At 48.3% G+C, this 27988-nt stretch overlaps 2 protein-coding genes across 4 annotated transcripts in view; one reads left to right on the top strand and one right to left on the bottom strand.

Annotated features, from left to right (window-relative positions):
* DUOXA2 (dual oxidase maturation factor 2) overlaps positions 1–27988 on the top strand; it is a 48879-nt gene that overhangs the window by 3326 nt on the left and 17565 nt on the right. Inside the window, exons 2-5 of one of the 2 annotated variants that reach the window (XM_077318162.1) lie at positions 12402–12537; positions 12980–13135; positions 14866–14975; positions 26082–26302. In XM_077318162.1, coding sequence (XP_077174277.1) covers positions 26251–26302 — 52 coding nt within the window. In that variant the 5' untranslated portion in view covers positions 12402–12537; positions 12980–13135; positions 14866–14975; positions 26082–26250. The remainder of the gene's footprint in view (positions 1–12401; positions 12538–12979; positions 13136–14865; positions 14976–26081; positions 26303–27988) is intronic. The other variant, XM_077318161.1, reaches the window with a different exon arrangement.
* DUOX2 (dual oxidase 2) overlaps positions 1–27988 on the bottom strand; it is a 42622-nt gene that overhangs the window by 11040 nt on the left and 3594 nt on the right. The window contains exons 1-23 of one of the 2 annotated variants that reach the window (XM_077318159.1): positions 23329–23533; positions 21455–21550; positions 21196–21279; positions 20536–20700; positions 17897–18084; positions 16999–17200; positions 15487–15653; positions 14235–14295; positions 12971–13067; positions 11697–11787; positions 11077–11179; positions 10481–10653; positions 8579–8745; positions 8048–8166; positions 7248–7385; positions 6580–6693; positions 6067–6269; positions 5594–5779; positions 3092–3317; positions 2770–2863; positions 1494–1669; positions 1288–1357; positions 459–530 (exon numbers count right to left, since the gene is read on the bottom strand). In XM_077318159.1, coding sequence (XP_077174274.1) covers positions 459–530; positions 1288–1357; positions 1494–1669; positions 2770–2863; positions 3092–3317; positions 5594–5779; positions 6067–6269; positions 6580–6693; positions 7248–7385; positions 8048–8166; positions 8579–8745; positions 10481–10653; positions 11077–11179; positions 11697–11787; positions 12971–13067; positions 14235–14295; positions 15487–15653; positions 16999–17200; positions 17897–18084; positions 20536–20700; positions 21196–21279; positions 21455–21533 — 2975 coding nt within the window. In that variant the 5' untranslated portion in view covers positions 21534–21550; positions 23329–23533. Of the gene's footprint in view, positions 1–458; positions 531–1287; positions 1358–1493; positions 1670–2769; positions 2864–3091; positions 3318–5593; positions 5780–6066; positions 6270–6579; positions 6694–7247; positions 7386–8047; positions 8167–8578; positions 8746–10480; positions 10654–11076; positions 11180–11696; positions 11788–12970; positions 13068–14234; positions 14296–15486; positions 15654–16998; positions 17201–17896; positions 18085–20535; positions 20701–21195; positions 21280–21454; positions 21551–23328; positions 23534–27988 lie in introns of those variants that run through there. The other variant, XM_077318158.1, reaches the window with a different exon arrangement.

Genomic DNA, 27988 nt, shown 5'->3' with positions numbered 1-27988 from the left:
AAGAGTGGTTTGGAATCTGCTTCTTATGACCTGATGGAGTCTCAGAGTCGCTGAGAATTGGCTTCGCTTCTTCTGCCACAACAGACACCTTGTGACATAGGTGGCGCTGAGAAAGCTCTAACTGCAACTGGCCCAAGGTCACCCAGCAAGCCTCATATATCTCAAAGTGGCTGGCAGTCGCCTTCCCTTCCTCTCCCCACAACTGGCACCCTGCGAGGTACTTGGGGCTGAGAGTGAGAGAACGGTGACTAGCCCAAGGTCGCCCAGTGGGCTGCATGTGGAGGAGTGGGGAATCATACCCAGTTCTCCAGATCTGAAGCTGCCGCTCTTAAGCATGACACCACACTGGCTCTCAAGGAATTCAACTTTGACGTTCTTCCAGGTGCCACTGGACTCAGACTTGGTTCTGCTGCTTCGGCCCAACCTGGCTACCCACCTGTTTGTAAAAGAATACTTACTTCTTGCCTAGACGCTTCCGCAGTTCGGATTCCATGGGTGGAGCCCCTTGGTCTTCCTGGTTTGGGTATGAGCTGCAAAGGGAGGAGGTCATTATAACCCAATGGAGAAACTCCTATATAAACTCTCTTGGTGCTCGCTGAAGAGTAAGATGTGCTCCAGAGAAGGGTCACTCACTAGTGCAGGAGTGGCCAAACTGTGGCTCATGGGAATTGTAGTCGACGGACATCTGGAGTTTGGTCACCCCTGCTCTCAGGCATCAGCACAGGGCCAAGGATTCCCTTGGACCCACATTCCCAGGGAAAGCCATTTCTCTGAGTTCCCTTCATTTCTGGTAGTACTCCTTTTCACCCCAACCCTATCTCAGTTTCAGGTGTCTCCATTCTGCTAGTAGGCCTCTCAGAAACATCTGACAACAGAAAAGGACGTCTGGAAACATCCAAGCGTGATACCTGTCTACATTGGCAAATAATTTGGTTTATTGTCAGGAGCTTGCAGTCTCAATAGGACAGGATGTCTGGAAGCATCCTGAGAATAACACCTGTCTACATTGATAAACCGTTTGCTGCAGCATCAGGAGCTTGAAGGATCTCTCCCAAGAGAACAGAATGTCTGTCTACAGTGATAAAGCTTTGGGAAAATGCGTTGGAGTTCACTGAACGACACCAAAGTGACATGAAGAACCCTGTGCAAAAAATTCAGTTATCAGCTGGTGAAAGGACTGAATTGTTGAAAGGGGACCGCTCGGTAAGGGTCTGGCAACCAGAACAAGACGCAAGCCAGATGTTTCCGTGACACCAGCAGGTCCAGTAGCAAGGGCAGATAGCTTACTTGGTTTCTTTGTCCTTGTTTATGAACGAGACCCGATTGTTCATGTGTTGTCTGAACTTGTCCGAAACACCTTTGGGAGACAGAAGAAGAAATTTGATCTATCATCAGAGATGTCTCAGGGCTCAGGAACTGTGTTTGTGCAGCGTAGCATTGCACAAAGACCTCCCCACCTTCCCCTCCCCTCCAAGGCCCCCTGCTTAGCTGACCCTTAACGCAGAGCTGGGTGAGACGGAGCTCACTGTCGTGGTCACGGAGCATGTAGTGAAAATCCTCGCACGTCAGCTCCTCCTTATCCTGGAAGCCCGACTCTTTGAACATCGACTCGATGACTTGCTCGGTCTGATCTCGCGTGAGGCAGTTGTTGGAGATCTCAATGAAAGACCTAGGATGGAAGAAGAGCTGTTTTGGGGTACCCCACTTTCTGCTACCCAAAGGCAGTAGCAGGCTGGCTCTCCAGACGGCGACGGCAGGCTCTTGTTTCAGAAAAACGTTTCAGGGGAGAGCCAAGAAGTTAAGTGAGCGTGGCTCACAGGGCGGTGCATAAGGCCTCTACCCCTGAATGCTGCTGAAGGTGGAAGGGAGGGACCATGGCTCAATGGAAGAGCCTCTGCTTGGCACGCAAAGGGTCCCAGGTTCAATCCCTGGCATTGCCAGTGAAAAAGGACCAGGCAGTACGTGATGTGGGAAGTCTGTCCCTGAGACCTGGAGATCTGCTATCAGCCAGAACAGGCAGTGCCTAGCTTGGAAAAACCAATCGTCTGACTCAGTCTGAGGCAGCCTCGTGTGCTCAGGACTTTCAAGAGTGGGGCCGTGGCACAGCCGTAGAGCATCATGCATCTCTTTGGCCTGCAGAAGGGCCCAGGTTCAGTCCCTGGCATCTCCAGTTAAAGGATCTGTTAATGGAGTGTCATGAAAGACCTGGAGAACATCTGCAGGTGCCAGAAGATGCAGTGTGGTCCAGGACAGAGACGTCTCCAAGGCCAGCCTGATCACTAGTCAAACCTAAGCAACTGCCATTTTGGAAAGGGAACCCCACCTATTCAGGAGTTTGGGGTATTCTCCACAGCTCCTCTCAACACTGTTTATAGTTTAGGGTCCAAATCTCTGTTCCTCTCATTCATCTCTCAAAGATGGCCAATCCATCCTTTTTTTTTTCTTCAGACAGGTGTTTGGCCTGACAGCTTAAATCTGTCCATCTTGTGTTTCTGGAATTCAGAATAAAGGACCTACCACCCTTTCCTCAGCAGCTGGGATGGAAACTGGAAAGCCGTGGGATTTTAAGACGCCTCGATGCAAAACTCAACTCGGAAAAACAGAAAGAAAACTTGAGCAGAGGGGGTGGCCTGGGGTCCAGGGGAATGCTTCTCTGTCAGACTTTTCTCCAGCATCACAAGTTGGGGATGTGGGGTGGGGGTGGGGAGATCAACTTGGGCCTAACAGTGTCCACGAACGATGCCTAAAGTGGTTGATGTTGGGAATTACCTCAGCATCTGGTAGAACTCTTCCTTGGAAAGGAAACCGTTTCCATCGATGTCGTACATAGTGAACATCTTTTTGGACTTCTCTTGTGGAGACCCTGCGGGAGATGAAGGGAGGTAAACAAAACCTCACTTGCATAAACCTGGCCCACCTCACAACCTGGAGGGTTCTTCTGAATCCCATTCCCCTCTCTCTAAGGCTGCCAACTCTGGGATGGAAAATATCTGGAGGTTTTGATTCCGCTAATAAACATTTTGAATGTTTTTCTAGTGAGGGGTGGATCACTTCCACCTTGTCCTTCAAGAGGGCATCACAAAAACGTCACCTGTCATGAAGACCACCAAGATGTCCAGGAACTCCCTGAAGGAGATATATCCGTTGCCGTCTTTGTCTGCCAGAGAGAACATGGAGTCCACAAACATGGATTGGGGCTTCAACCCCAGAGCGTCCGCAAATTCCGCCCGGCTCAGTTCACACTTCAAGGCTTCCTTGACTTTCTGAGATGTTTCCAAGTTGAATTCCCCAGCATCCAGTTTGTCAATGTCTAAGACCTAAAAGGGCGAGCGTCAGAGATTAGATTCCAGGAACATTTCCACACTCCTCAGTCAGAGAAATCAACTCCAAATTCTTTGTTCCTCTCAGCGCCTCGTCCTTTCCTGTAAATATGAGTTGAGGAAATCACTGGCTCATCGAGGGCTTTGTTTATTTCTCAGTGGCCCGGAACATTGATGGGGTTATTCATATAGAGACAGTCTTGCAGGGTCTGTTTGATTGTTCAGGAGGTGCGAACACTTCCTTAACTCTTCAACAAACATGCGTGATTTTACTGATTCCCTACAGTGGGAGGTGGAAGGAAAACAGAAGGCACTTAACCTTCAACTGTTGTTCATCGAGAGGCACCCAGACCAGAAAGATCCCCAAAACTCTCTAATACAGGGGTAGTCAACCTGTGGTCCTCCATATGTTCATAGACTACAATTCCCACGAGCCCCTGCCAGCAAATGCTGGCAGGGGCTCATGGGAATTGTAGTCCCTGAACATCTGGAGGACCATAGGTTGACTACCCCTGCTCTAGTAGACTAATGCCTCTCCTCCCACTGGCGCTTGCCAGAAGAAGGAGTGCTATTCGCTCCGTTCTCTTCATTCCACCACTAGAGTAGCTCCAGAAAATCAGGAGTAGCTCCAGCATGTGGGAAAGGTCTTGATGGAACAGCAGGAAAGAGATCAAGTGCAGTGGTTTTCAACCTGGGGGTCAGGATCCCTTTGGGGATCGAACGACCCTTTCACAGTGGTTGCGGCAAGGCGAACAGCTTGGCCAGGGTTGCCGCTCCTCCTGAAGCCGCCTGCCAATTCATAACCAATTTATTTACAATCATGGACAATGGCTCTTCACCCCATGGGTCAGTTTCGGCTTAATTTCTGCAAAAGAACCCTTGCATAATATTATGGCTGGAGGTCACCACAACACGAGGAACTGTATTAAAGGGTCGCGGCATTAGGAAGGCTGAGGACCACTTCTCTTGCAGATATTGGTGCACTGGGAAGACAGGCAGAGGTTTAAAAACAAGCAAACAGAAGTCTTCACGAAAATGGAGGACAGGAGTAGGAAAGGACTTGGAAATAATCATTTGCCTGGGTGTTTATTCATTTATGTATTTGTCGTCTGGCATGTGTGTCATGTAGCCAGGAGATCCTAAAGTTGTCTGGCAAGAAATCTTTGGAGGTGGTTTGCCATTGCCTGCTCACCCATCACGACCTTGGTATTCCTTGGAGGTCGCCCTTCCAAGTGCCAGCCAGGCTGTCCATGCTCAGCTTCTGATATCTGATGGGACTGGGCTTGTCTAGGCCATCCGGGTCAGGTGTTTGCCTAGGTAACGGTTGTTAACACCGAGCCCTCCCTTTCTGTACATGCAGAACAAAACTCTTAACCCAAAGAACATGTAACGGCCTGTTTTGTTTTTCCAAAGATCATTTTTGTTAAAATCTTGCTTAGCCTGCTGAAATTTAAATATGCCTGCAGACAGATCTGTTGACAGTGGGGAAAGACGTCTTGTTTTCATACTTATTATTTTAATTGACAGTCACTTTCAGTAAGAGTCCGAGGATGCACCGGAGAAATAATAATGAAGATTCTTTTAATTATTATTACAACAGTAGGAAAAAAAAATGGGAAATTTGGGTTTCGTGACACTGCAATCCCAGAAGACAGAATAGAAAAGAAAGAAGTGGAGAAGATCGCAAGACATCAAGACCTAATAACAGAGTTAGAACATCTCTAGGAGAATAATGTGACCATCATGAACATTCTGAGCATTGAGCAAATAACACCAACTCTGCTCCAGAAGACAGTGTTGCTTGGAACAAAGAGAATCCTGCAAAGATCCCTCTGCAATTCCCAACAACTTGGCTAAATCTCAAACTGCAGAACAACCAGTCAAAGATGACTGTGACAATCCATCATCATCATCATCAAGGCTTTTGGTATAGATTTGAGAAAAAGCAATAGCACTTGTTTTGCTGAATTACCGCTTAACTTTACAGCGCCTGCTCCAAAACAATAACGGGCAGTAAGTTCAGGACAGACTAAAGGAAATACTTCTTTACACAATTTGGAATTCGCTGCTGAAGCATATAGTCATGGCCACAGGAACAAACAGCTTTAAAAGGGGATTAGATCAATGGAGGATTATTAATGGCTCCTGGTGACTGAGAAGAACCTCCACATTCAGAGGCACTAAACCTCAGACTCCACTAAAGCTCCAACCCCAAATCTCCAGCTATTTCCCAACTTAGAGCTGGAGGGGAAATGTCTTCCTTCCGTGCGTACCTGAGCAAACAAATGCCGGAAAAATATCTCCAGAATATGCTTCCTCTGCTCCTTGGTGACTGCTTTCATCAGCAACAGTTGCTCCTTCATTTCGGACACGTGCAGAGTCAGGCGGCTCCTCTCCAGGTAGGCTCTGAGTTGCGCAAGGAAGTCCCTCCGCTCAGCCTCGCTGCTGAACTGCAACACCTAAGGAGACAAGGCAATGGAGAGCTTCTCAGGTGGGGAGCCATGGCAGAGCAGAATGGAAACCTGCAGGTAGGCTTTCTAGGTGCTTCATAACTATTATCCCCACTTGGTTTGGACATTTGAAACTTGGCTCCCTTCTTTGTTAATTGATGTAAAGAGGAAAAGAGGACATGTTTTCAAAAGGCATGTTTCCCCACCCCACCCCATTCCAAATTCTAACAGTAGCAAGGGTTTCGATGATCATAACCATGTTCTGTGGGGCCTCCTGCCCGGCATTGGCCGCCTACCAAGTCATATTCCTTGGGGATCTTCAGGAGCAGTGTCTTGCTGCCTTTGTTGTTGGACAGGATGGTTTCCACCTGCTGCTGGCTTTTCAGATTGATGCTCCGCGACACTGCCAGCTTGCTGTCCAGCACTTTGATCACCTTGTCTTCATGCAGCTGAAGGTAGATTTGGGTAGTGGAGGTCTTGGGGTCTTGCCACTCAAAAGCTGGGGAAACAAAACGTAAGAAAGCTCAGACCTTCCCAGAAAATTTGGGGACTCTCATCTCAAACAAGGACAATGAACGTGTATGTCAGGCCCTGCCCTAACCTGTGCACAATCAAGGGCCAGGGGAAAGACCTTTGTTTAAGAAGCTTATCCTCATTCATTTGTTTCTAGTTTTGGCCTGCATCTTGACCCCAGTACACACAGGTAATGAATACCCTGCAGTACATGTTCTTTCTTTGCTAGCAGAAGGATGCTTTTGCTGGCTAGAGGGGCTACCAGTGTATTGGTGACTTGGATAACCGCGTCTCACCTGATATACCCTCTGAAAATGTTTCCGACCGCTCCTTGGGGTTTTGCCTCTTCTGCAGCTTTCTGAAGTCCCTCCTCCGGACAAAGGCGACAATCCAAGCGACGAGCAAACTCGCTGGGGAGACAAGAATGCCACAAGACTCCATGAGAGCATAAGAGAAGGTCAATGGCCCCTCTAGTCCAGGCTTCCTCCACCAGGGTTTTGTGAAACCCTGGAGTTTCTTGATGGCCCTGGAAGGGTTTCCCGAATGGGTGGGAGTTAATTAATTTTATAATATATTTTTAAAAACACTTATTGGGTGATGTAACTATAGATGGTCATGGCAACTTGCCCACCCTACCCAAAATGGCCAACGATGGGCCTGGAGGGGGTAGGAAGGGGAGGGACCCTGGGTGGGTCTGTACACAGCCATATTCTGCCAAATCCCTCCACTTCTGGGGCTTCTCAAAGCCTGAAGAATATTTCAGGGGTTTCTCAGCAGTAAGAAAAGGTGAGAAAGGCTAATCTAGCCCAACCCTGGATTTCTGCTCGTAAGAAAATAAGAGAAACCATGTGGGATCAGCCCTCTTCCCAACATTTCACTGTCAGGTTTCTCGAGGGAGAAACTTGGCGAGTGTGCAGATAGTTCTACATTTTAGAAGAATCAACATCCCTGGACAGGAACAAACCTAAAGGGAAACAGAAGAGCGCAATGATGAGGATCACAAATCCAGGCACGCTCCCTTTGAAGTAATCCAGTGTTGTCAGGGACACGCAAGGTGGCAACTGTTGAGCAGTTATCTGTTGGGGCTGAGGGCACCCATCGCCTGGGAAGAAAGACAGAATGGCAGCGGCGTCTCATTGTTCTCCCGAGAGAGTTCCTGAACAACTGGAAGACTCCACACAAACCAGCAGACATCAGTTCTCTCCCCCTTTCCCCCAAAATCATAGCTTGTTGAAAGTGAAAGGCTTTGGACTGTCTCTTAACTTCAGGTTCCAGAGGGGGACCATAGAGACTCAGAGGGATAGACCGGTCAAGATCTGTGCATTCCTTTCTATTTCTCTGATGCCATCTGATGTGTAAACGGACAGGGATCCCCAGCGTGGTGCCCACCAAGTATTTTTATAAAGTGGGATGGGACAGGTGCCCAGCAAAGTTTCTAATTGGCCACTGGAGATTTGATTGGCAGTGCAGGTTTTTGCGGTCCGTGTTTTCCATCGAGACTACGGCAAGCCTTTTGGTAAAGGAATTACTCGCTCATCTCATTCAAAAGGCTCAGAGCGGTGAATGTAAAAGCAGAATTGCTTCATCTCCGAAGCATTAAGAACTCTATAACATCATTTTAGCATTAAGAGCATTAAGAGTTCAATAACATCATTTAAGGTCCCCAAAGATTCTTGGACCATTGGAATCCTAACCTGGGAAACCAGTCCAAATAAAGCGGTCCAAGAGAAATATTCCGAAGTACTGCAAAGGATAAATACCCACCGTTGTTCCAGACAAACACATCTGCTTGGATCGTGGTTGAATTCCCATAGGTGACAATAACAAGAATATCACGGAACGATATGTTTTTAAGAGCCTTGATTTCCTCAGAAGAGAATAACCTGTGAGAGAACAGAGGTTCATCAAACGGCTATTAGCCACAAGGTTATCGATGGAACGCTATGTCTGGGGCAGTAATAGGGCTGGATGGGCCATTGGCCTGACTCCACATGGCTTCTCTGGTGTTCTTTTTATTTTATGTATTATTATATTTGTTACCCGCCTCTCCCAGGCTGGCCAGCTCACGGCGGTTTGCAACAGAAATAAAACCGCAATAAAACAATGACAAAGATAAAATCCTCAATCCCAAGCCGCTCAATACCCCGACCATGAGGACACATTAAAGCTGCCATTGGGAAAATGGGATTTCCAGGGAATGGGGTAAAGAGTCACAAATCCCTGTCCCGTCTTTGCGAATTGATCCTCTGCTGCACGCGATGTCCCAGAGAGAGTTCCTGCAAAGCTGGCTCTTACCCGTTCTTGGTGTTTTCAAACCAGAACCGGTCTCCATCTCTCAGGCGAACAAACTGGTCCTTCATGACGGCCCGGAAAAGACTTCGGTTTGCTTCCAGCAACGCCCCGGGTAGCAGCTCCAGGCGGGCCGTGTCATTTCTGTAGAGGGCTGCGAGTCCCTCGATCAGCTGGAAAGCAAAGCCATACGGTTCAGTCACACTGTTGGAGCAGGGTTGCTGGGAAGCGGTTCAGGCAGTACACCCACGACTGACCAAAGGAAGTACTTCTTCACTCAACAAGCAATCCAGTTGTGGAATCGGCGGCCCAGGGGAGCCGCTGGTGTAAATGGCTTTCAGAGAGGATTAGACATATTCATATTCCATCAGTGGCTATCAGCTGAGTTGGGAAATCCCTGGAGATTTGGAGGGTGGAGGGTGGGCAGAATGTCCTAATATTTGGACAAAACCTCTATGTCATGGATCAGCCAGGGCACAGCAACTGAAAGGACTTCTCAGAGGAGGAAGAGGCCCCTATTTGCAGAGACCAAAACGACCTGACACATTTTGATCCAATCGGATCTTCTTCAGCGGTCAATTATCAAGATTAAACATAGGTCTGTACTACAATGAGATGCCAATAAGTATCCTGAGGCTATATTATGGATGTAAAGAATTCACGATCACCAGGTTGATTTTTCAAAAAGGTAAACCTCTCTTGTGGCCACACACGGATGGTTTCACTTCTGTCCAGGAGAAGTTTAAAGAATGGTGTCTTAAAAAAAAAATGAACCTGCTGATCGTGAATTCTTTACATCCATAATATAGACCCAGGCTATTTATTGGCGTCTCACTGTGGTACAGACCCACGTTTAACCTCCCTGGCTGTAAAAAGGTTATTTAGTTGATGGACATTCTATTCTGAAGAACATCCAGTTGGATCAAAATGCGTTGGGTCATTTTGGTATCCGTGTCATAATCTTTTGGCACTGGATGCGTTCCTCAAAGGGTTTGTGTCTCTTTTCTACTGCGATTGTCAATGTATTGTTTTCAACTGACCTTGTTTAGCACTGCAATAAAATGTGTATTTGCGATACTGTCATAACAATAATGTTTAGAGTTCTCATCCTTTTTGGTCCCAGGCCTGAACTTGCAGGCAGGAGTGTCAGAATAACCTCTACCCTCCAGCTGTAATTCAGCGGGAGAAAGCCAGTTGGCTGCCCCCATCCCTCTGGGATCGCCTCCACCCTTGGAATACTGCAAAAGAAGGCTGAGGACAGTTACAGGTTAGGCAGCAAAGTGCTCGACGCCAGCTGCCTGTTGACAATGAAGATCAGTCGTTGCAGGACTGTTCCCGAGAAGCTGGGCGTGCGGCTGTAAAATCTCCCCAGAGAGATTTCCTGGCATGGACATAACGTGTACTTCGGATGGTGAGCTGCTGACACTGCTTTGATTGGTTTCTGGAAACAATGCTGGAACCTGATACCAGAAGCTGGCAAGTCAACACAGTCTATGGTAGAAGCGATTTGTACCATAGAGGTTTCGCCCCAATACCAGTGTGTCGCTCTGATGATGCAGTGTGATGATGCCACTTCTCATGCACGCCGGAAATCATGTCGCCATGCTACTGGTGGCATCACCTGAGCCTCGCTCCCTTTTCAGATAAGCCCTGCCAGCCTATGCCAGTTGCCAGGATGGACCTGGCAACCCTAAATCTCAAGGTCTGCTGATGCTGCCACTGGTCCCCCTCCCTCTGCCCACCAGGACCCCAAGTTGCGTGTATCCAATGAGGCTAGAATGAAGACACTCCGAACCCAGAGAGAAGGTGTCCTTGAGCAGAACCTCCGTCCTCAATCACTGCTTTCGGGGGACTATCGTACTGCCTGGCACCAGCCCCCCTTCCTCCTCAGAGTTCTTAGCTCAGTACCGTCTGGTTCTTCTGAAAGATTTCGCCATTGCTTCTCTGCCAGTCATTAGCAGGGTCGAGTTGGAAGAACTTCCTTGCTTCGTTATAGGTCGGCAAACCAAGGTCCCGCCCACGCTGGATCCAGCTAGCCACGAAGTCGGTGCGGGAATATTTCATCGGCCCGTACCAGTAATCTACAGAACCAAGACACGAAGGCAGGGGATGTTCAACAGGACAGCCACATTCTCTCTCTCTGCAGGCCCCTCTGAGGGTCCAGGCACACCTCCCTTGCAGAAGAGATGGTGTTCCCAAGACATTTCTAGCCAGTGGCAAATGTCACACTTCTCAACATCCCAACAATTGCAGCTTAGCTTATTTGGTGAATTAAAGTCGAAGGGTCGTGTCATTCCTACACCCCGGAATGTTTTTAATCTTTTAGAGTGAGAAAGATCATTGCCTCGATGAATCGTCAAAGGCTTTCACAGCCAGAGTCGACGGGCTGTTGTGGGTATTTTGAAAGCGCACCTTGAATGAAACGTTGTTGGTCTTAAAGGTGCCGCTGGACTCAACCTTTGTCCTAAGACATACTAGCCGTTTAGAAGGAAGAAAAACTCTACCTCTGAGGTCTTCGACCACGATGTTGTCTTTCCGTTCAGCAATCTGGGAACTCATCCCCAGCAACAGGTCACTGACATCCTCGGCCTTTTGGAGATTGGGATTCTGAGCAAAACAGAAAGATGTCGCATAAAGAACCAGTGTGTCTGTGAATGATGCCCACTGCCAGCATCAGCACTGCAGGGGAGAAGAGAGCTGGTTTTATGTCCCACTTTTCACTGCCCGAAGGAGGTGGCTTCCAATCACCCCTTCCTCTCCCCACAACAGACACCCTGTGAGGGAGGTAGGGCTCCGAGAGAACTGCTCTGCAAGAACAGCTCTAACAGGGCTATGAGTAGCTCAAGTTTACCCAGCTTGCTGCATATGGAGGAGTGGGGGAATCAAACCTAGCTCTCCAGATTAGAGACTGCCGCTCATAACCACCCATAGATAGTAGAAAGCTGTACAATCTTACCAAACAAGTGTTCTGGGCCTTTGCTTAGGGACATGTACCTACCAACAGTGCAAACCACTAGCTCCACCCATTAGTCTGTTTCTAGGCCCAGTTACTGAAAGGTGAGGCTGTAGTTAAAACTTGTGCTTTAGTTGCTCTCAGATAGCTCTGCGAGAAAGAAGAGCCTACCTCCCGGCTCCAGTAAGCATTGCAAAGCCGGAGTGCTGGAAAAGACCCGCCATCTCTGTTTTTCACATTTCGGAAACCACAGGACGAGTTCCTAATGGGAACAAAAAAAACCCACACCCATAGTAAAGAGATGAGAAAGCCAAGGCTGGAGAAGGTAATGGAAACCTACATCTTGAAGAGTTTAATAAGAAAAGTGTTATGATTCCTTTATAAATATGGATGAGACACTGATGAGGTTTCTGTAAAGAAGTAGGACAAGGCTTTGGATTGTACTATGCCCAGGAAGGAGTGGGATTGGATCTGTGCCAAGGTATACTCTATCAATTGTCTATGACTACTTGTAAAGGTAAAAGGTAAAGGTGTCCCCTGTGAAGCACTGGGTCATGCCTGACCCTTGGGGTGACGCCCTCCAGCGTTTTCATGGCAGACTCAATACGGGGTGGTTTGCCAGTGCCTTCCCCAGTCATTACTGTTTACCCTCCAGCAAACTGGATACTCATTTTACCGACCTCGTAAATGACTTCTTGTAGATTAACTTTAAAAAATGGCATACAAGACAACGCCCTGAAGGCAAGATGACAAACATGTTATATTAAAAGCGTTTTGGTCCCGCCTAAGATAAGACCTTTTTCCTAAGAAATCTGAAACAGATTTAGAAAGACAGCGAAGTTCCACCTTTTAATCCCTGATGTCATGTTTATTTAGGGGCTTGGAAGGACGCTGTAAATTATTCAGATTTCAGAATGAGTCAAGCATTTGACTAGTGCAACTTTTAACTCCGTTGTATTCCTGCCGGACCAAGCGGGAGTCGTCTTTTCCTGATGGGATGGACTAGTCCATGGTATTTATGTCAACTTTCAATATTGTAACAGGAAAATACTACTCAGGAAGATAAATCCCCCCATTCCCCCCCAAAAAGAAATTCAGGATAACATTAGTCTTTTTTGATATATTCTACAGTACATTTAGGGTTGTCAGCTTCGGGGTGGGAAATCCCAGGAGAGCTCAACCTTAAGTAGTGTTGTGCCATTGCCACAACTCTGTGGGGTAGGTGAGGCCGAGAGAGCTCTGAGAGAACTGTGACTGGCCCAAGGGCACCCAGCTGGCTGTATGTGGAGGAGGAGTGGGGAATCCAACCTGGTTTCTCCAGCTTGGATTCATGCCACTCTTAACCACGCTGGCTTTCATTAGCTGACTGCAGCTGCCTGCCGCACGAGACTGAATTATCGGCCACTACACGTGGCAGCCCAATGAAACCCCTGTTCTCTGCTCACCTCATGTAGACTCCGGGAGGGACCATGGTGCCCAGGAAGAGCGCAGAGGTTGCCAGGAATTCGGGAGAGATCCTGGAATCGATATGCTGCTTGTAACCTGCAACACAGAGAGACATGCCTGTTGCTGAATTCGGACGCTCAAGGGGCTACAGCTTCACAGTCATGGTAAGGGAGGGCTGCTGGCTCTGGGTTGGGAAACACCTGACATTTTTGGGGATGGGGGCCTGGGAATGGAGGCGTTTGGAGAGGGGAGGGAGCTTAGCCGAGGGATAATGCTACAGAGCCAGCTCTCCACGGCAGCCACTTTCTCCATGGAAACCGATCTTGGTTGCCTGTAATACCGGGATATCTCCCCCTGGAGGTTGGTAACCAGCAGGATCCAGTGCCCCACCTCAAATTCAACTTCACGTCCACTTAAGAATTTTTCCAGATGAACAGACTTTGTTATTTGCAGGGCCCTGAAGTGCATGTCAACCTCTTGGCTTGGCCACAGGGTGATAAGAGACTCTACTAATTGGGGTCCTGACTCCTGGTTTTCACATTAATTCCTTGGAAACCTTATCTGGGTATCTGGCAGCTGCCCTGACCCCAGGGAGGGAGTGCCGGTGGGAATGCGGCACAGTTTCCAAGACTTTCTCCCTGCTGTGTTCCTATCTGGATGAATTGTTCTCCTAAGGAACCTGATTTATGTTTAAGTTTGCCAGGTTGTGCCAGCTACCAACATGGGGGTGGGGGGGGGATAGGGCTGCTAGTTGTAGGCTGTGGGACACATGGGGATTTGGGGACGAAGTCTGGGGGGGACAGGGACCTCAGGGTGGAGTACAATGCTATAAAAGGCCACCCTCCCAAGCAGCCATTTTCCCCAGGGGAACTGGCCTCCATAATCAAGAGATGAGCCTTAAATCTGGGGGATCCCCAGGTCCCACCTGGAGGCTTGGAATAAATGGGCCACAAGTGTGGGTCAGAAATACACCATGAGAGGCAAAAAGGAGTTTATTGAAATATAATACTCTACTTTCTCAAGAAGATAAGCAGCAGGGACAGCTTAACCAAGGGGTGGGGGAGTGGGAGATTAGAACTCTTAATAAGAATAGATCGCCCTCTGCTTAATGTAATGTCTGTTTTAGGGGGGGTTGTTGTATTTTATCTACTGTTGTGAACAGCCACTAGACTTTTGGGGAGCAGCGGTATATAAATATACACATTAGAGGTCCCGAGTGTCAAATGATGGCACTCGATACTACGGCACCGATCCAGCGCTCACCTTCGTATTCAGCAATGCTGCTTCCCAGGAAGATCGGGAGCCATTCGTACAGCACAATTTTCTAAAAAGGCAAGAGGCAAGTCTTGAGAAGGGCACAAATGGAGCCCAAAGGAGCCAACTCTGTGTATCTCTTTTTCTCCTACCCCATTTCTCCATGGGGTTTTTTCTCACAATGACCCTGCGAGGGAGGCTGACAAAAGCGAGTGACAGGCCCAGAGTCACCCAGTAAGCTTCTCAGCTGAGTGAATGTCATCTCAGACCTGAACCGGATGGCCTAGGGTTCCTAGGTCCCCCTGGCCATTGTCAGGAGGCAGGGCTGCCACCTCCAGATTGGGAAATTCCTGAAGATTTGAGGACGGAGTCTGGGTAGGACAATACACTAGACTCCACCCTCCAAAGCATCCGGACCATGCTCGAGTTCTGGAAGAGGTGAAGATAAGCCGAGACAGTCGATGCTGCTATTCTGTTTTTGATCTCAGATGCTATTTTAAATTCTGTTAGACTTTTAAAATTAATTTTAGCAAATTGTTTGATCTGTTGATGGAATATGATGTGCACTGCCCTGGGCTGATTCATTGGATAGGGCAGTATATTAATTAATTAATTAAATCCATCCATCCATTTTCTCCAGGTGAACTGTTAGCTAAGCTGTAAATCCAGGAGATCCGCAGCCTGCACCTGGAGGATGGCATCCCTTGAAGCCACCCTGTCTCTCACCAAGCCCCCTCACTGATTTATGATGTAAGTATTGCCAACTGGCCATGGATTTATGCCAATCCAACCACTTAACTTTCAGGGCAAGCAAGCAGAGACTGTTTCCCATTGCCTCCCTCTGCAGAAGCTTCCTCGGTGGCCTTAGCTTCTCCTAGAATGGGGCTTTCCAGGCAAAGGAGAAGCAAAGACTCCACAGAGCCTTCCTTGGGGTCTCCCATCCAAGTACTGACCCTGTCTAGCTTCCAAGACCTGACGAGATGGGGCTATATCATGCCTCCTTCCTTCTCTCCTGATCAATTTGGGGATGATAATATTTGCAGAGCCGGAAGGACTGGGTCTCAGACCTGCAGGCGGCTTGCAGCGAGACCCCTCTCTCTCTGTTTCCCCCTCCCATACTGGCTATTATGCCTGCCTTCCCTGCAGGGTTGTTGTGGGGTTGCAAGAACAGCCATCTGCTCTTGGACCCGCAAAAGGGCTATCCATACGGACAGGTGTTACTGGTGTCGGTAATGAGACCTCTCTCTTTTCCATGCCTCACCTGGTAAGTGGCCACAACCCACTTGCGCGCATGTTGGAACAGATCTTCATCCGACCAGCTGGGATTCCGCCTGGCAAACTCCTGCGCCAGGTGGTTGTGGTAGCGGAACCAGACGATGCTCACGGCTTGCAGAAATGGGTTTTCGTTCCCTTTGGCATTTCCAAAATCTAGGGAAAGGAACCCAAGAGGTGGGAAGGGAGACTGAGGCAACTCTGTGCCAAATATATCTGGGAGGAGCTGATATCTTCTGGGGCTCAGCAAGAGGGACTGTTTTTTGTACCCTGCTTTTCACTTCCCAGAGGACTCCCAAAGCGGTTCACAAACACCTTTTCCTTCCTTTCCCCACAACAGATACCCTGTGAGGAGCTGAAAGAGTTTTAAGAAAATTGCCCTGTTGGCCCTCTAGATCAGGGGGAGTCAACCTGTGGTCCTCCAGATGTTTATGGGCTACAATTCCCATGAGCCCCTGCCAGCTAGAGCAGGGGTAGTCAACCTGTGGTCCTCCAGATGTTCATGGGCTACAGTTCCCATGAGCCTCTGCCAGCTAGAACAGGGGTAGTCAACCTGTGGTCCTCCAGATGTTCATGGGCTACAGTTCCCATGAGCCCCTGCCAGCTAGAGCAGGGGTAGTCAACTTGTGGTCCTCCCGATGTTCATGGGCTACAGTTCCCATGAGCCCCTGCCAGCTAGAACAGGGGTAGTCAACCTGTGGTCCTCCAGATGTTCATGGGCTACAATTCCCATGAGCCCCTGGCAGCTAGAGCAGGGGTAGTCAACCTGTGGTCCTCCAGATGTTCATGGGCTACAATTCCCATGAGCCCCTGCCAGTGTGCTGGCAGGGGCTCATGGAAATTGTAGTCCATGAACATCTGGAGGACCACAGGTTGACTACCCGTGCTCTAGAGGGACTGGTTGGCCCCTGTGTGAGACAGGAGGCTGGACTAGATGGACCACTGGTTGTATCCAGCAGGGCACCTCTTACGGTCTTATGGCCCATACACCAGGAAGTGATATCGCCGTCCTGCTGGAGGCTGCTTGAATGGTTTCATTTCTCCACCCATGTTCTTAAGAAACTAATACAAGGATTTTTAAACAGCACACCCCATGTCTTATCAGTCCCAAGATAAGGCAACATAAACCAATAAAAGATTACTCCTCTCACATCCACACGCAAATACTGAGCATTAAACTTCATCGTTCTCATCAGCTTAAGAAAGGTGAACCCTATGTCGGTATACTTTGTCCAGGACCCTTCCCTCCCTAAGCCCCGCCCTCCTAAGTCTCCACCCCCACAAACGTCCAGTCACTCGCCAACCTGGAATTGACCACCCTAACTGAGTGCCTATTTTAAGTTCACAAAGGAGTCCCAAGGTTGAGACGCTGAGGAAGTGCACCCTGGGAATTCTCCCTTCAGCTGACTCTCGGAGTGAGGCTGTCCCCTTTATTCATTCGTTTCAGATAGCTCTTCCCAGCCTTTCCACTGGACCTGAGCGGTTTCTGAAACTTCCTTACCCAGGATCCCTTCCAGCCCACCCTGTCCAGTGGAGGGATCCAAAGCTTTCCACATTAGGCTGGACGCCCCGGTCTGCCTGGGAAGGCCTGGGTCAGCTCCGGAAGCCAACATCCCACCGGAGAAAGTTCTCAGAGAATCGCTCCAGGAATGTGATGGGCCATAGATAGCGCTGCCGTCCAGCCATCCTGTCACAGGGTTCGCCTGAGGAGAGAGAAAGAGGAGGGGGCGTGGATTGATACGACTCCAACCCTCTGAACAGATCGGATGCATCTCGACAGATGCGCATAAAGCCAGGGTGGGACAGGTTAGGGCTAGAGAGACCTCGGTTCAAATCCTTCCTCAGACACGAAGCTGACATGAGCCAATCGCTGCCTCTCAACATGTGTCTCCGGGACAACTATTGGTAAAATGCAGGTAGGGGTGCCAGGCCCGGTTCTCCAGATTACAGGCCACCACTCTTAACCACAACACCAAGCTGGCTCTCTTATGAACAAAAACGGTGGAATTCAAGCAGCTCACATTGGGAATGTTCAATGTGGTTTCCTTGAACACCCCTGAGATTTGTAGAATGTCATCCCCTCTGCTTGCAATCTTTTTCTCTATATTCTCTCTATATGTATACGAATCTGTCAACTGGGAATCCACTTGCAAATGGTTGCCGTGGATTGATACAGCATTGTTTTGCGGGTATGATAGTGCCTTTTGTTCGTACACTCCTATCGCTAACTTTTTTGAACAGGGTAGCCTTTCGGTGTGCATTGGGAGTTCTAGAACTCTCGTTGGGGGTTCTAGAACTCTCGTTGGGGGTTCTAGAACTCTCGTTCTAGAACTGGCCGGCCTCCGTAAAGATAAGTCAAAGTTGAAATATAGGCAATAGAAGGGGCTGGCATGCTTTACCAGATCCCGGGGGCTGTTGGGGCTTCGTCCGGTTCCTGCGACCCACTGCATGCGCTGGAAGGGCAGGATGACGTCTCCTGACTTTGTAAGGTCGAACACCGGATCTCCTTGGGGGATATGCAGGTTCAAGAACTCGGCAGGGCACCCTGGCTTGTTGCCTTCTAAGATCTCAGACAGCACATGGAAACCTGTCAGGCAGACACAGGGAAAGTTCTGGTTAGGAAGGGCCTGGTGGAATGAGCTGCCAGCAGAGATCTGGGCCATTTCAGAGCTGGCAAAGACCCAAAGGGCAAGTAAAATAGCACCCTTCTGCCAGATGTATGGTTGAGACCAGCGCTAGGCCTTGATGACATCAAAATGGGCCCCCCCTTACCTTCATCTCTACCCTCCCCTCCATGTGAATCCCTGAAATACCATCAAATTCTGAACTCTTTTGACCCCAGGTTCTTCAGGAGGTAGTGACCGAGAGTTCTTATTAGGAGATTTTAATGATTTTAAGCATTGTTGTACATGGTTTTAAATAAAGTTAGCTGTCCCAAGCCTTTTGTCAAAGAGGGCTGGCCTAAAAATATAATAACTATATAAATAAAATGTTGGTATTCGACGAGCCAAAGGATCCAGGAAATAGAACACAGCAACTGTAGAATCGACTGCCTAAGGTGAGCTCTCCTCACTGGCAGTTTTCATGCTGCAGCTGGACAGATGCTTATTCTGGTGGCTTTAAGAGGATCCTGCATGGGGCAGGGGGCTGGACTAGATGGCCTGCATGGCCCCTTCCAACTCTAGGATTCTTAGAACTTGCAGGGTTGAAAAAGAAATGAACCTCGAATGACTAATTCAAGGTGGCTGATCAAGGGCGTATCGAGAACGGCTTTGGATGAGCCATCGTGGCTAATGAAGCTCGGTTTGGTGCACTCACAGGGCTGAGACGGGTTATAACATTAAATGACTAATTTGTTGGGATTGCTGCTAAGAATGCTAAGTCTTTCACGCATATGGAGACAGACACAGTGTTCATAACAGCGCACAAAGGCAGACTTAATGCTTATAGCATATCCAGCCAATCAACTGTTTATCGTTAAATACATCTCAGCCCTGACGAATTGGCTGAACTGAATGTCATTTGAACGAGGATCCCCAACATGGCCCCCATGGGGCGCCATGGCTCCTGTTGACACTTTTCCTGACATCAACCAAATATTTTTAGGAAGTGGGCAGGGCTAGGTAGAGCTTTTGTCCAGCAAGGCTTCTGGTTGGTCAACAGAGATTGGATTGGATTGTTACTATGTGACTGAGAGTTAGCCATTTTCTTCCTGGCTCCGCCTTCTGCAGTAGCCATTTTGTGACAGCCATTTTGGGACTCAGCCCACCGTACTGTGTCACAATGAAAAAAACGTGCCTGCAGGCTCAAAAAAGGCTGGGGACCCCTACCCCACTAACCATGCCTCTTCAGATGTCCTTCTGAACTTTATGTCTGACTTCACCCACGAATTCCTCTCCTCCTGGACAGAAGCCACGTTTGGCCTACCACTCCCCCTACCCCCAAAGCATCCATGGCTACTCAGCCCTTGTGGCCATCACAAGAGGGAGATGTGGTAAGAAGGGATAATGTCTGACGTACATCTTTACTGTTAGGTTGAATGAACTGTTCATAACCTTTGTGCATGTACCTTTCAAAGGCCTAAGGATTTCCCTCAAATCGGTGCAGGTGGACAGGTTTTGACTTAGTGGGACGAAGGAAGGAAACAATTACCTAACCCGATTCCCTGTGATTCATCAGGTTGATGTCTTTGGAGAAAAGCCACAACCTCCTTGGAAGGATTAGACTACTGAGGATGACTCAGACAGAAGGAGGACTCAGTCGCTGGTAAAATCAGACTGCTGTTGTTTACAGGCCTGCAAAACCCACAGCTGACATCTTTCCTTCGTGCCCCTTCTCATAAGAAACTGTTTTATACCAAGTCAGAGCATATGGGTCATCTAGTTCTAGGGCGCTCTAGTTGCCCAGCTGGCTGCATGTGGAGGAGGAGGAGGGGGAATCAAACCCGGTTCTCCAGATTAGAGATCACCGCTCTTCACCACAACACGGGGCTTGGTTTTGGCTCTGTCTAAAAAAGCTCCTGCTGGTTGGGATTTGAAATGAAGATGAAAGAACAGAATATGGGCTGCATGCAGGATGCCGTCTTCCTCGGGGTTTGGACAGACAGCACACCCCTGTGCTAGAGCTCTGTGCAGCCTGCAGATGTTCCTTGTCAGGTTTTTGTTAGAAATTGGTCTGAGCAGAAGCAGCACTGGGTTTTTATAGCCCTGAGGGATACATCCAGGAGGAGCTGATGTCTTCTGGGGCTCAGCAAGAAGAGTTGGTTTATTGCATCCCTGCTTTTCATTCCCCAAAGGACTCCAAAACTAGTTTACAAACACATTTCCCTTCCTCTCTGCACCTCAGGCCCTCTGTGAAGTGGGTGGGGCTGAAAGAGCCCTGAAACAACTTCTCTAGGAGAACAGCCCTCCGAGAACTGGGGCTGGCCCAGAGCCAACCAGGAGGAGTGGAGAATCGAAACCAGTTCTCCACATTAGAGACCGCTGCTCGTTGACTACATCATTCTGGCCCTCAAGCCCATCAGGATGCGCTAGCTTACCAAAGTAGACGCCGAGAACAGTTTGGTTGTCGATGGAAGGCAATCCCGACTCGCCTTGTGCAATTGCGTTGCTGAGTCCGCGCGCACTGGGAACGTGAGGTTCCTTTAGCGCTTCGTAGACCCCATCTGCATAGTTAGCAGGCAGCAGGCGCGAAAGCCGTGACCCTAGAAACAAGGAATCAAGAAGTCAAAGGGAGGTGCTTTGGTCCTGGTTAGCACATGGATGGAAGACCCACAGGGAAGTGCAGAGTTGTTATGCAGAGGCCAACCACCAATGCATACCTCTTGCCTTGACCAAGATGACCCAGGCAAGCTTGATCTCATTGGATCTTGGAAGCTAAGCAGGTTTTGGCCCTGGTTAGTACTTGAATGGAAGAGCACCAGGGAAATCCCATTCAAAGGACTTACCTGCTTGAGATGGGTTAATTGCACTCAGTTCATGCTCTGCAGCTGCTCCCCTCTGGCTTCCTCCCCAGCCCTGCCAGGTTACAGCTAGCCCTTATGGCCTCATCCTGTCCATTTCTCATGAAGATTTTGCAGCTAGTTGGCACACTGAATGAACAAGACTGCATGCACGCTGTATACCCAACCGCAGCCCCCCCCCTGCACAGTGGCCTTGGCCACAGCATGGGTGGGCCGAAAGCTTCACCATGCTCTCACCTGTGGCGCCGTGACTGTGATACATGAGGTTGTTGTACCAGCCATCGTAACGCTCAATTTCCCAGTGGATATTCTTCTGGGCGCCTGAGAAGAAAGCAGTTGAAGAACGTCATCATTTGATTCATTGGAACAGAAAAGGGTTTTAACGTCACAAAACGAATGTTACAAGGTCAAGTATTTATGAGAGGAGAAATTCTAGACTCTTAGCCTTTCCACTCTAAGGAAACCGTCCCTGAATAGGGAAATTAGGCTTACTCACCGATAGAGGGCCATAAAGTTGTCAGAACCATCCCAAGCAAGATAGCATGCGACATGCTAGTTCTACACAGGGGGAGCATCTGTTTTTTTCTGAAAACTAAAAGAGAACAGTTGCTTGTTACAGTTCTGGAAATCAATTTCATTCGTCAGCCACGTAGCTGTGGCAATTTCCCCCTAGGACAGACCTTTCTTTCCCCCAAAGAATTGGGGTACAAGATTGATTCTGATCTATTGGAGTCCAACCATGCATAGCACGCTTTCAAGATCTGCGGCAAAAGAGATCCCAGGGTACAGGAATCTGTACCAGCGGTTCATGAAGGAACAGCCCAGAATGGCTTGAGACACTTTCTGTCGCTTATAGTTTTGGGTTTTAAAGTTTCAAATTATGAGCAGCCGTGGACAACTGGACAGAACAGTAGTGGAGAAATGCATTAGCTATACAAACATGGGCAAATAGTCTCTGTCGTATTCTTATCGCCTTCTTCCTCTACAAAGCCTACGATGAGATACCTGGCTTCACAACGACCTTGTGAAGTAGGTTGGTCTGAGAGACACAGAAACACTTATTCAGAGTTGCCAGAAAAAACTTATTCAGAGTTGCCAATGACTGGGGAGAGGCCAGCTCCAAATTGTGAAAGTCCTAGAGATTTGGGAATGAAGCCCTGGGAAGACAGGGACCTCAGTGGGGGTACAAGGCCCCACAGCCCACCCTCCCAAGCAGCCATTTTCTCCAGGGGAATTGATGCCTGTAGTCTGGAGAGGAGCTGTATTTCCACCTGGAGGTTAGCATCCCTAGATCAATGTCACCCAATGACAAATTGTAAACATGGATCACTTCACGAGGCTATAAAAAGATTATCACCTAGGAATTAGATCTGTAGATTTGGAAAGAAACATGCACAGTGCGGTCGGTTTATAGTTTGTCAAGAGGAAATAAAAATGCCAGATCTTTTGCGCGACGTGCACGCAACATAAACAATGCATCTGAAAGGTGTCGTGCCAGTTGGATTCCCGCCTGTTCAGTTTTGTACCTGCAAATAATTATACCCGAGACTTTTCTCCGAGAATGAGCTATAATTATGCTTTGTTATGACTGGCTAGCATGGATAGAATGCTCTCATGCTGTAAGAGGCTCCCCTTCAGCGACACAGGGATGAAATCGAAAGACGTTTGAGTCCAGTGGGCACCTTCAAGAGCGACCAAGTTTAATTCTGGATATAAGTGAGAAATGAACGACTTACCAAAAATGGTATTAGTTAGAAAAGATAGCTATCTTATTGTCTTGTGGGCCTGGGCTGCGGCCTTTCCTGGAGCCACAGCTGGAATCAGGGTTGCCGACCTACAGGTGGTACCTGGAAATCCCCATTATTGCAGTTGGTCTATAGATGCTCAAGACCAGTTCCCCCAGAGAAAATAGCTGCTCTGGAGGGTGGATGCTATGGCATCGAACTCAGCAAAGGTCCCTCCGCACCCCAAATCTTGCCTGGCCCCATCCCCAAAATCTCCAGGCATTTCCAGACACAGAGCTGACAACCCTCGCCAGAGGGTTCGTTCATCCATCCATCCATCCATCCATCCATCCATCCATCCATCCATCCATCCATCCATCCATCCATCCATCCATCCATCCATCCATCCTTCCTTCCTTCCTTCCTTCCTTCCTTCCTTCCTTCCTTCCTTCCTTCCTTCCTTCCTTCCTTCCTTCCTTCCTTCCTTCCTTCCTTCCTTCCTTCCTTCCCAACCAACCAACCAACCAACCAACCAACCAACCAACCAACCAACCAACCAACCAACCAACCAACCAACCAACCAACCAACCAACCAACCAACCAACCAACCAACCAACCAACCAACCAACCAACCAACCAACCTTACCTTATTTGCTCTCCATAGTTTGGAATACCAATCCAGAGTTATAGAATGAGACCCATCACAGAGAGAAAGTAGAAAGATGAACAGAGGACCACTAGAATGAAAGCCTTGGAAGAATGGCAGACAGACTTCGAGCAGAACAGGACTAGAAAGAAGGAAGCCAACCTAAGGAAGTGAAGAGAACAGTCACCTGTTACCTGATCCTCATAATCGATGAGGCAAAGAAGCTTGAGAAAAGGGGCAGGAGGAAGACCAAAAAGCGTCACAATCCCCGAATGAGAGAGCAAAGAAAAATGCATAGTTGCTTCAAGTGGGAGAAAAGGGTGGGTTTTATAGACATCACCAAGACGGGAAGAACAGGATGGAGCAATTGAGCGGATGGAGGGAAGAAACAGAGAAATGATGCGCTTCAGAGGTCAGGGGTTCTAGGGCCGGATATGATGAGAGAGCCCCGGAGGCTGCCGGTAGTACATTTTTGTGCTTCCTTTCCTCTAAGGGCCTGAGCAACACCTGTGGGTTTCCTCCAAGGTCACCCAGCTGACTACATGTGGAGGAAGAGCTGGGAATCAAACCAGGTTCTCCAGAATCAAGGCTGCCACTCTTAGCCACGCTGGCGGGGCTTGCTGGGTTAATGAACACACAGCTTAGAGGGAACACTAGAGGGATCTTTAAATGAGAGAGAGATGTTCAATTGAAACATCTGCATACCTTTAAAAGCCTTTTAGCACACATTTTGTGTGTGTGTCTTATTCCAAGCTTCCTACTCTCCGTTTCAGTTGAGGCCCACCCATAGTGATGCTCACAATTTATAGAACTCAGACAGCAATCGTATTATTATCTACTAGAAGAGAAAGTTAGACTGAAGGAGAAGAGTGAAGCTGGGGAGGAGTTCAGCTTTAAGAAAGGAGAAACGGTTTGGAAGGAAACAATGGAAGAATTAACTTAAGCACAGGCGGATCAGAGAACACACAAGCCACAGCCTCAATTTGCCTTTGGGCTATGCAGAGAGAAGGGAGAGGGGTTTTAACACTTTGACTTCTGCTGAATTTCACTGATTGGAACTGGGCTCCTCCTTGCTTTCTTATTGTCATTTTATCAGGGGGAAATGTGTTTTGTAGAACCCGTCTTTTTTCCTTTAACCCCCAAACAACCCTGTGAGCTCCCAGGATGGAAGGTGTGATAAAAAGACACAAAATAGATAGCATTGTATGCGATTTGACCCTCGGTTGCCTAAGAACGGCAGTCGAGCTGAAGGTCAGGACCCTGGAAACATCGTTAGAAGATCCAAAGAATGAATCAGAGGCGGGAAATATTTGCGGGGACACGGGAAACAGCACTGGGAAACACCAGAAGATGTTTATTTTCTTCCCCTTCCTGGTTGTGGTAGCATCAGGGACTCTTTCCTTTTTCCTTGTCTAGATTCCAAGTTCTTTTTCTTCCCCCTTCTGTGCCTTTTGAGTGGCAGACCAGACAAAACCCTTTGTGTCGCCCATCAAGATCTCAGCAAATGAACATAAATTCTGGTGCGTAGCCATGTTGGTCTGAAACAGCAGAACGGTGAACTAGTCTTTTTAGAAGAATACTGGCACAATTAAGGCCTGTTTTTAAGGGGTTATTAATGAAATGTTTTTATTGGATGTTCCAATGTCTTTCTTTTGTGCACCGCCGTGAGCCAGCTTGCTGCGAACGGCGGTATAAAAATGTAAACATAAATATCAATAAAAATCATAGAATCATAGAGTTGGAAGGGGCCATACAGGCCATCTAGTCCAACCCCCTGCTCAACGCAGGATCAGCCCAAAGCATCCTAAAGCATCCAAGAAAAGTGTGCATCCAACCTTTGCTTGAAGACTGTCAGTGAGGGGGAGCTCACCACCTCCTTAGGAAGCCTATTCCACTGCTGAACTACTCTGACTGTGAATTTTTTTTTCCTGATATCTGAAGTGGGCATGAATATGAAAGCTTATGCCTTGAGCAAAACTTCATTGGTCTTAAAGGTGTCACCGGACCCCAACTTTGCTCTAGTCTAGAGCAAATGAACATCACTGTTTCCCAGTTCTCTTGTTTGCGACCCATTTTTTAAGCCTGCATTCCCTCTCTCCCCCCCTGCCAATTTTGAACTGGTCTTCTATAAGTTCCAGATCAGGTTGAAGGTGCTGGTTTTAACCTTTAAGGTCTTACGGCATCTGGGCCCTGCGTATCTGTCGGACCGCATCTCCGGGTTTTTCCCCTAAAGAGCTCTCCACTGACTGAATGCTCGCTTGCTTGTAGCTTTTTCAGTCCTGGTGGAATGATCTGCCAGTGGAGATCTGGGCCTTTTTGGAGCTATCAAAGTTCCAGAAGGTTTATAAAATGGCACTTTTTCACCAGCCCTCAGTGACATCAACAATGGGCCAACTGTACCTCACCCCCTCCATCCGAATCCTGGGGAATCTAATTTAATTTGTTCTTATATGACCCTAGGTCCGAGGGACATTGTGACGGAGGGGGTCTTGTTTCATTAGGTGCTTTTAGAGAATTTATCAAGGGTTTAATATCATTTATGAAAGCTTGTATATGGTTTGAATGATGTCAGCTGCCCCGAGATCGTTGCCAGAGAAGGGCGGCCTAAAAATTGCATCAATACATAAACGAATAGGGTACAACCGTTAAGAGGTTGCACAGTTGCCTATTGGGAGCCTTCTATTGCATTGCACATCAACACATTCAGAAAATCAGTATGCTGTGTTAAAATCCCTCTCTCTCTCTCCCGGCAGCCACCTTCCTACATCGGCAATGGTCTTGGGAACCGGTCGTACGCTACTTTGCTGTGATGTAACTAGATCGCTGAGTGGGATTCCTAGACCTCAGGTTATCTGCAAGGACGGGGCAAGCAACGGAATGGGCCATGATGCAACTGGCCGATGAGGAGCAGAGAAGAGGGAAATGCAAAAGAAGGGAAACAGGTTTTTTCGCTTTCTCTCCGGACAAGAAAAAGGTAGATGAAAAACTGGGTTTTCCCCCCTTTATTTGTGGCACAGTTGCTCTGCAGGTGGGGAATGCAGGACTGGTTTTTTTCCTGGCAGCGGGCTGGGTAGGGGGTGTTGCCGTTTGGTCACCCTGAGCAATCGCTTCCTTGCCGGATGCGAGGTCCAGCCTATCAGGGAGCAAGCCAGGATATTTCACGGAAGGCAGAGCTTGCGTACATGACGCCTCGTTCTACGGGCAACGCCAAAGAGCTGTGCCCCCGCTCTGGCGAAAAATGAGGAAGGTCCCGAAACGTGCAATCAGCAGTCTTTCTAGGCCGCCGGACCAAATATGGTAACCTTCCGGATGAAGTTTGCAAAACTGGTTCCTAGCCTATTGGCCTGTGTGTACTTAGTGGTCTGCAACAGTTCTCTCTAAGCTATTCTAGTGGGTGGCCATGTTTGTTTGCACATGGCCATGGTTTTCTGGGGAGCCAAAGGGAATGCACAGGCTATAACAAGGACAATGGACTGAGTAAAAGGTAATTTCCCTGAGCCCCACTATTCCTTCCTCAAGGCTCGGTGTCCCACATTATTCCATAACCTGACCTTCTAACCACTACTAGATATTGGAACTGTTTGTATTGTTTTACAAAAGCAGTATCTGTACTGCTCTGGGGCTGTATGTGTGAAATGCCGTCAGGCCTCAGCTAACTTATGCCAACCCCAGCAAGGGGCTTCCATTACAAAACAGGGCCACTGCTGTCCTCTGCAGAGCCTTCCTTGGTGGCCTCTCAGCCAAGTACTAACTCTGTTTAGCTTCCCCAGCAAGGGCCTTTCCAGGCAAGTGAGAAGCAGAGGTGGTTAGCATTGCCTTCCTCTACAGGGCCTTCCTTGGTGGTCTCCCGTCCAAGTACTCTCTCTTCCAAGTACCAACCCTGCATAGCTTCTGAGATCTGGCAAGACCAGGCTATACTTTCCCTTCCCTTTGAGGTCACTGAACATAATTGCTTTTTATGGCAGCATGCCATGCTGTCACCTTCCCTTTCACCCAACAAGGATGTTTCGGTCTTACTGTCTCCTCTTCCTGCCACAGATCCAGCTTGGCTTGTTTTCCCCTCCGTTCAATAACGTTTCTCTTTTACATCTCTGTCCATGCTATCGGAAAGCACTTCTGGCCATCAGATCTAGGAGAACTGACATCTTAAACTACATCTATGCATAGAATTTGGTAGGCACAAATTCCTAAAGCTTCCAAAACGGCTTGTGGCTCCAGCAGCTGCTGACATTAACCATTTTATCCTGAGCAGAGCTGCACCCTTGTAAGTCCATTGACATTAATGGATCTAAGAGAGCTTAACTCTGCTCAGAACTTCACCGTTGATCTCTTTCTTGTAGCTTTTTCTAGCAAAGCCACTTGCTTTGGCCTATGTGGTAACAAAGTGGTGAACAAGGATCTTGAAGATCCAAATTCAAATCCCCACTTTGGAGTGGAAACCTGCTGCATGACCTTGGATCAGTCACTCTCTCTCCTCTTAACCTACCTAAGAAGGCCGTTGTTGTAAGATTAAAATGAAGGAGGGTGAAATGATGTTATAAGCTTTTTTGGGCTCCTATTAGGGACGATATCGGGATATAAATATCTAAATGACATATTCTTGAACTATATGAGCTGCTCTCCTACTCCCCCCACATCTAAAAGTTCTGGTCTTAGAAGC

The sequence above is a fragment of the Paroedura picta genome, chromosome 18, assembly GCF_049243985.1.
Source record: "Paroedura picta isolate Pp20150507F chromosome 18, Ppicta_v3.0, whole genome shotgun sequence".
Lineage (NCBI taxonomy): Eukaryota > Metazoa > Chordata > Lepidosauria > Squamata > Gekkonidae > Paroedura > Paroedura picta.
The sequence above is the reverse complement of the archived record's forward strand: the minus strand, read 5'-3'. Positions and strand labels throughout refer to the sequence as shown.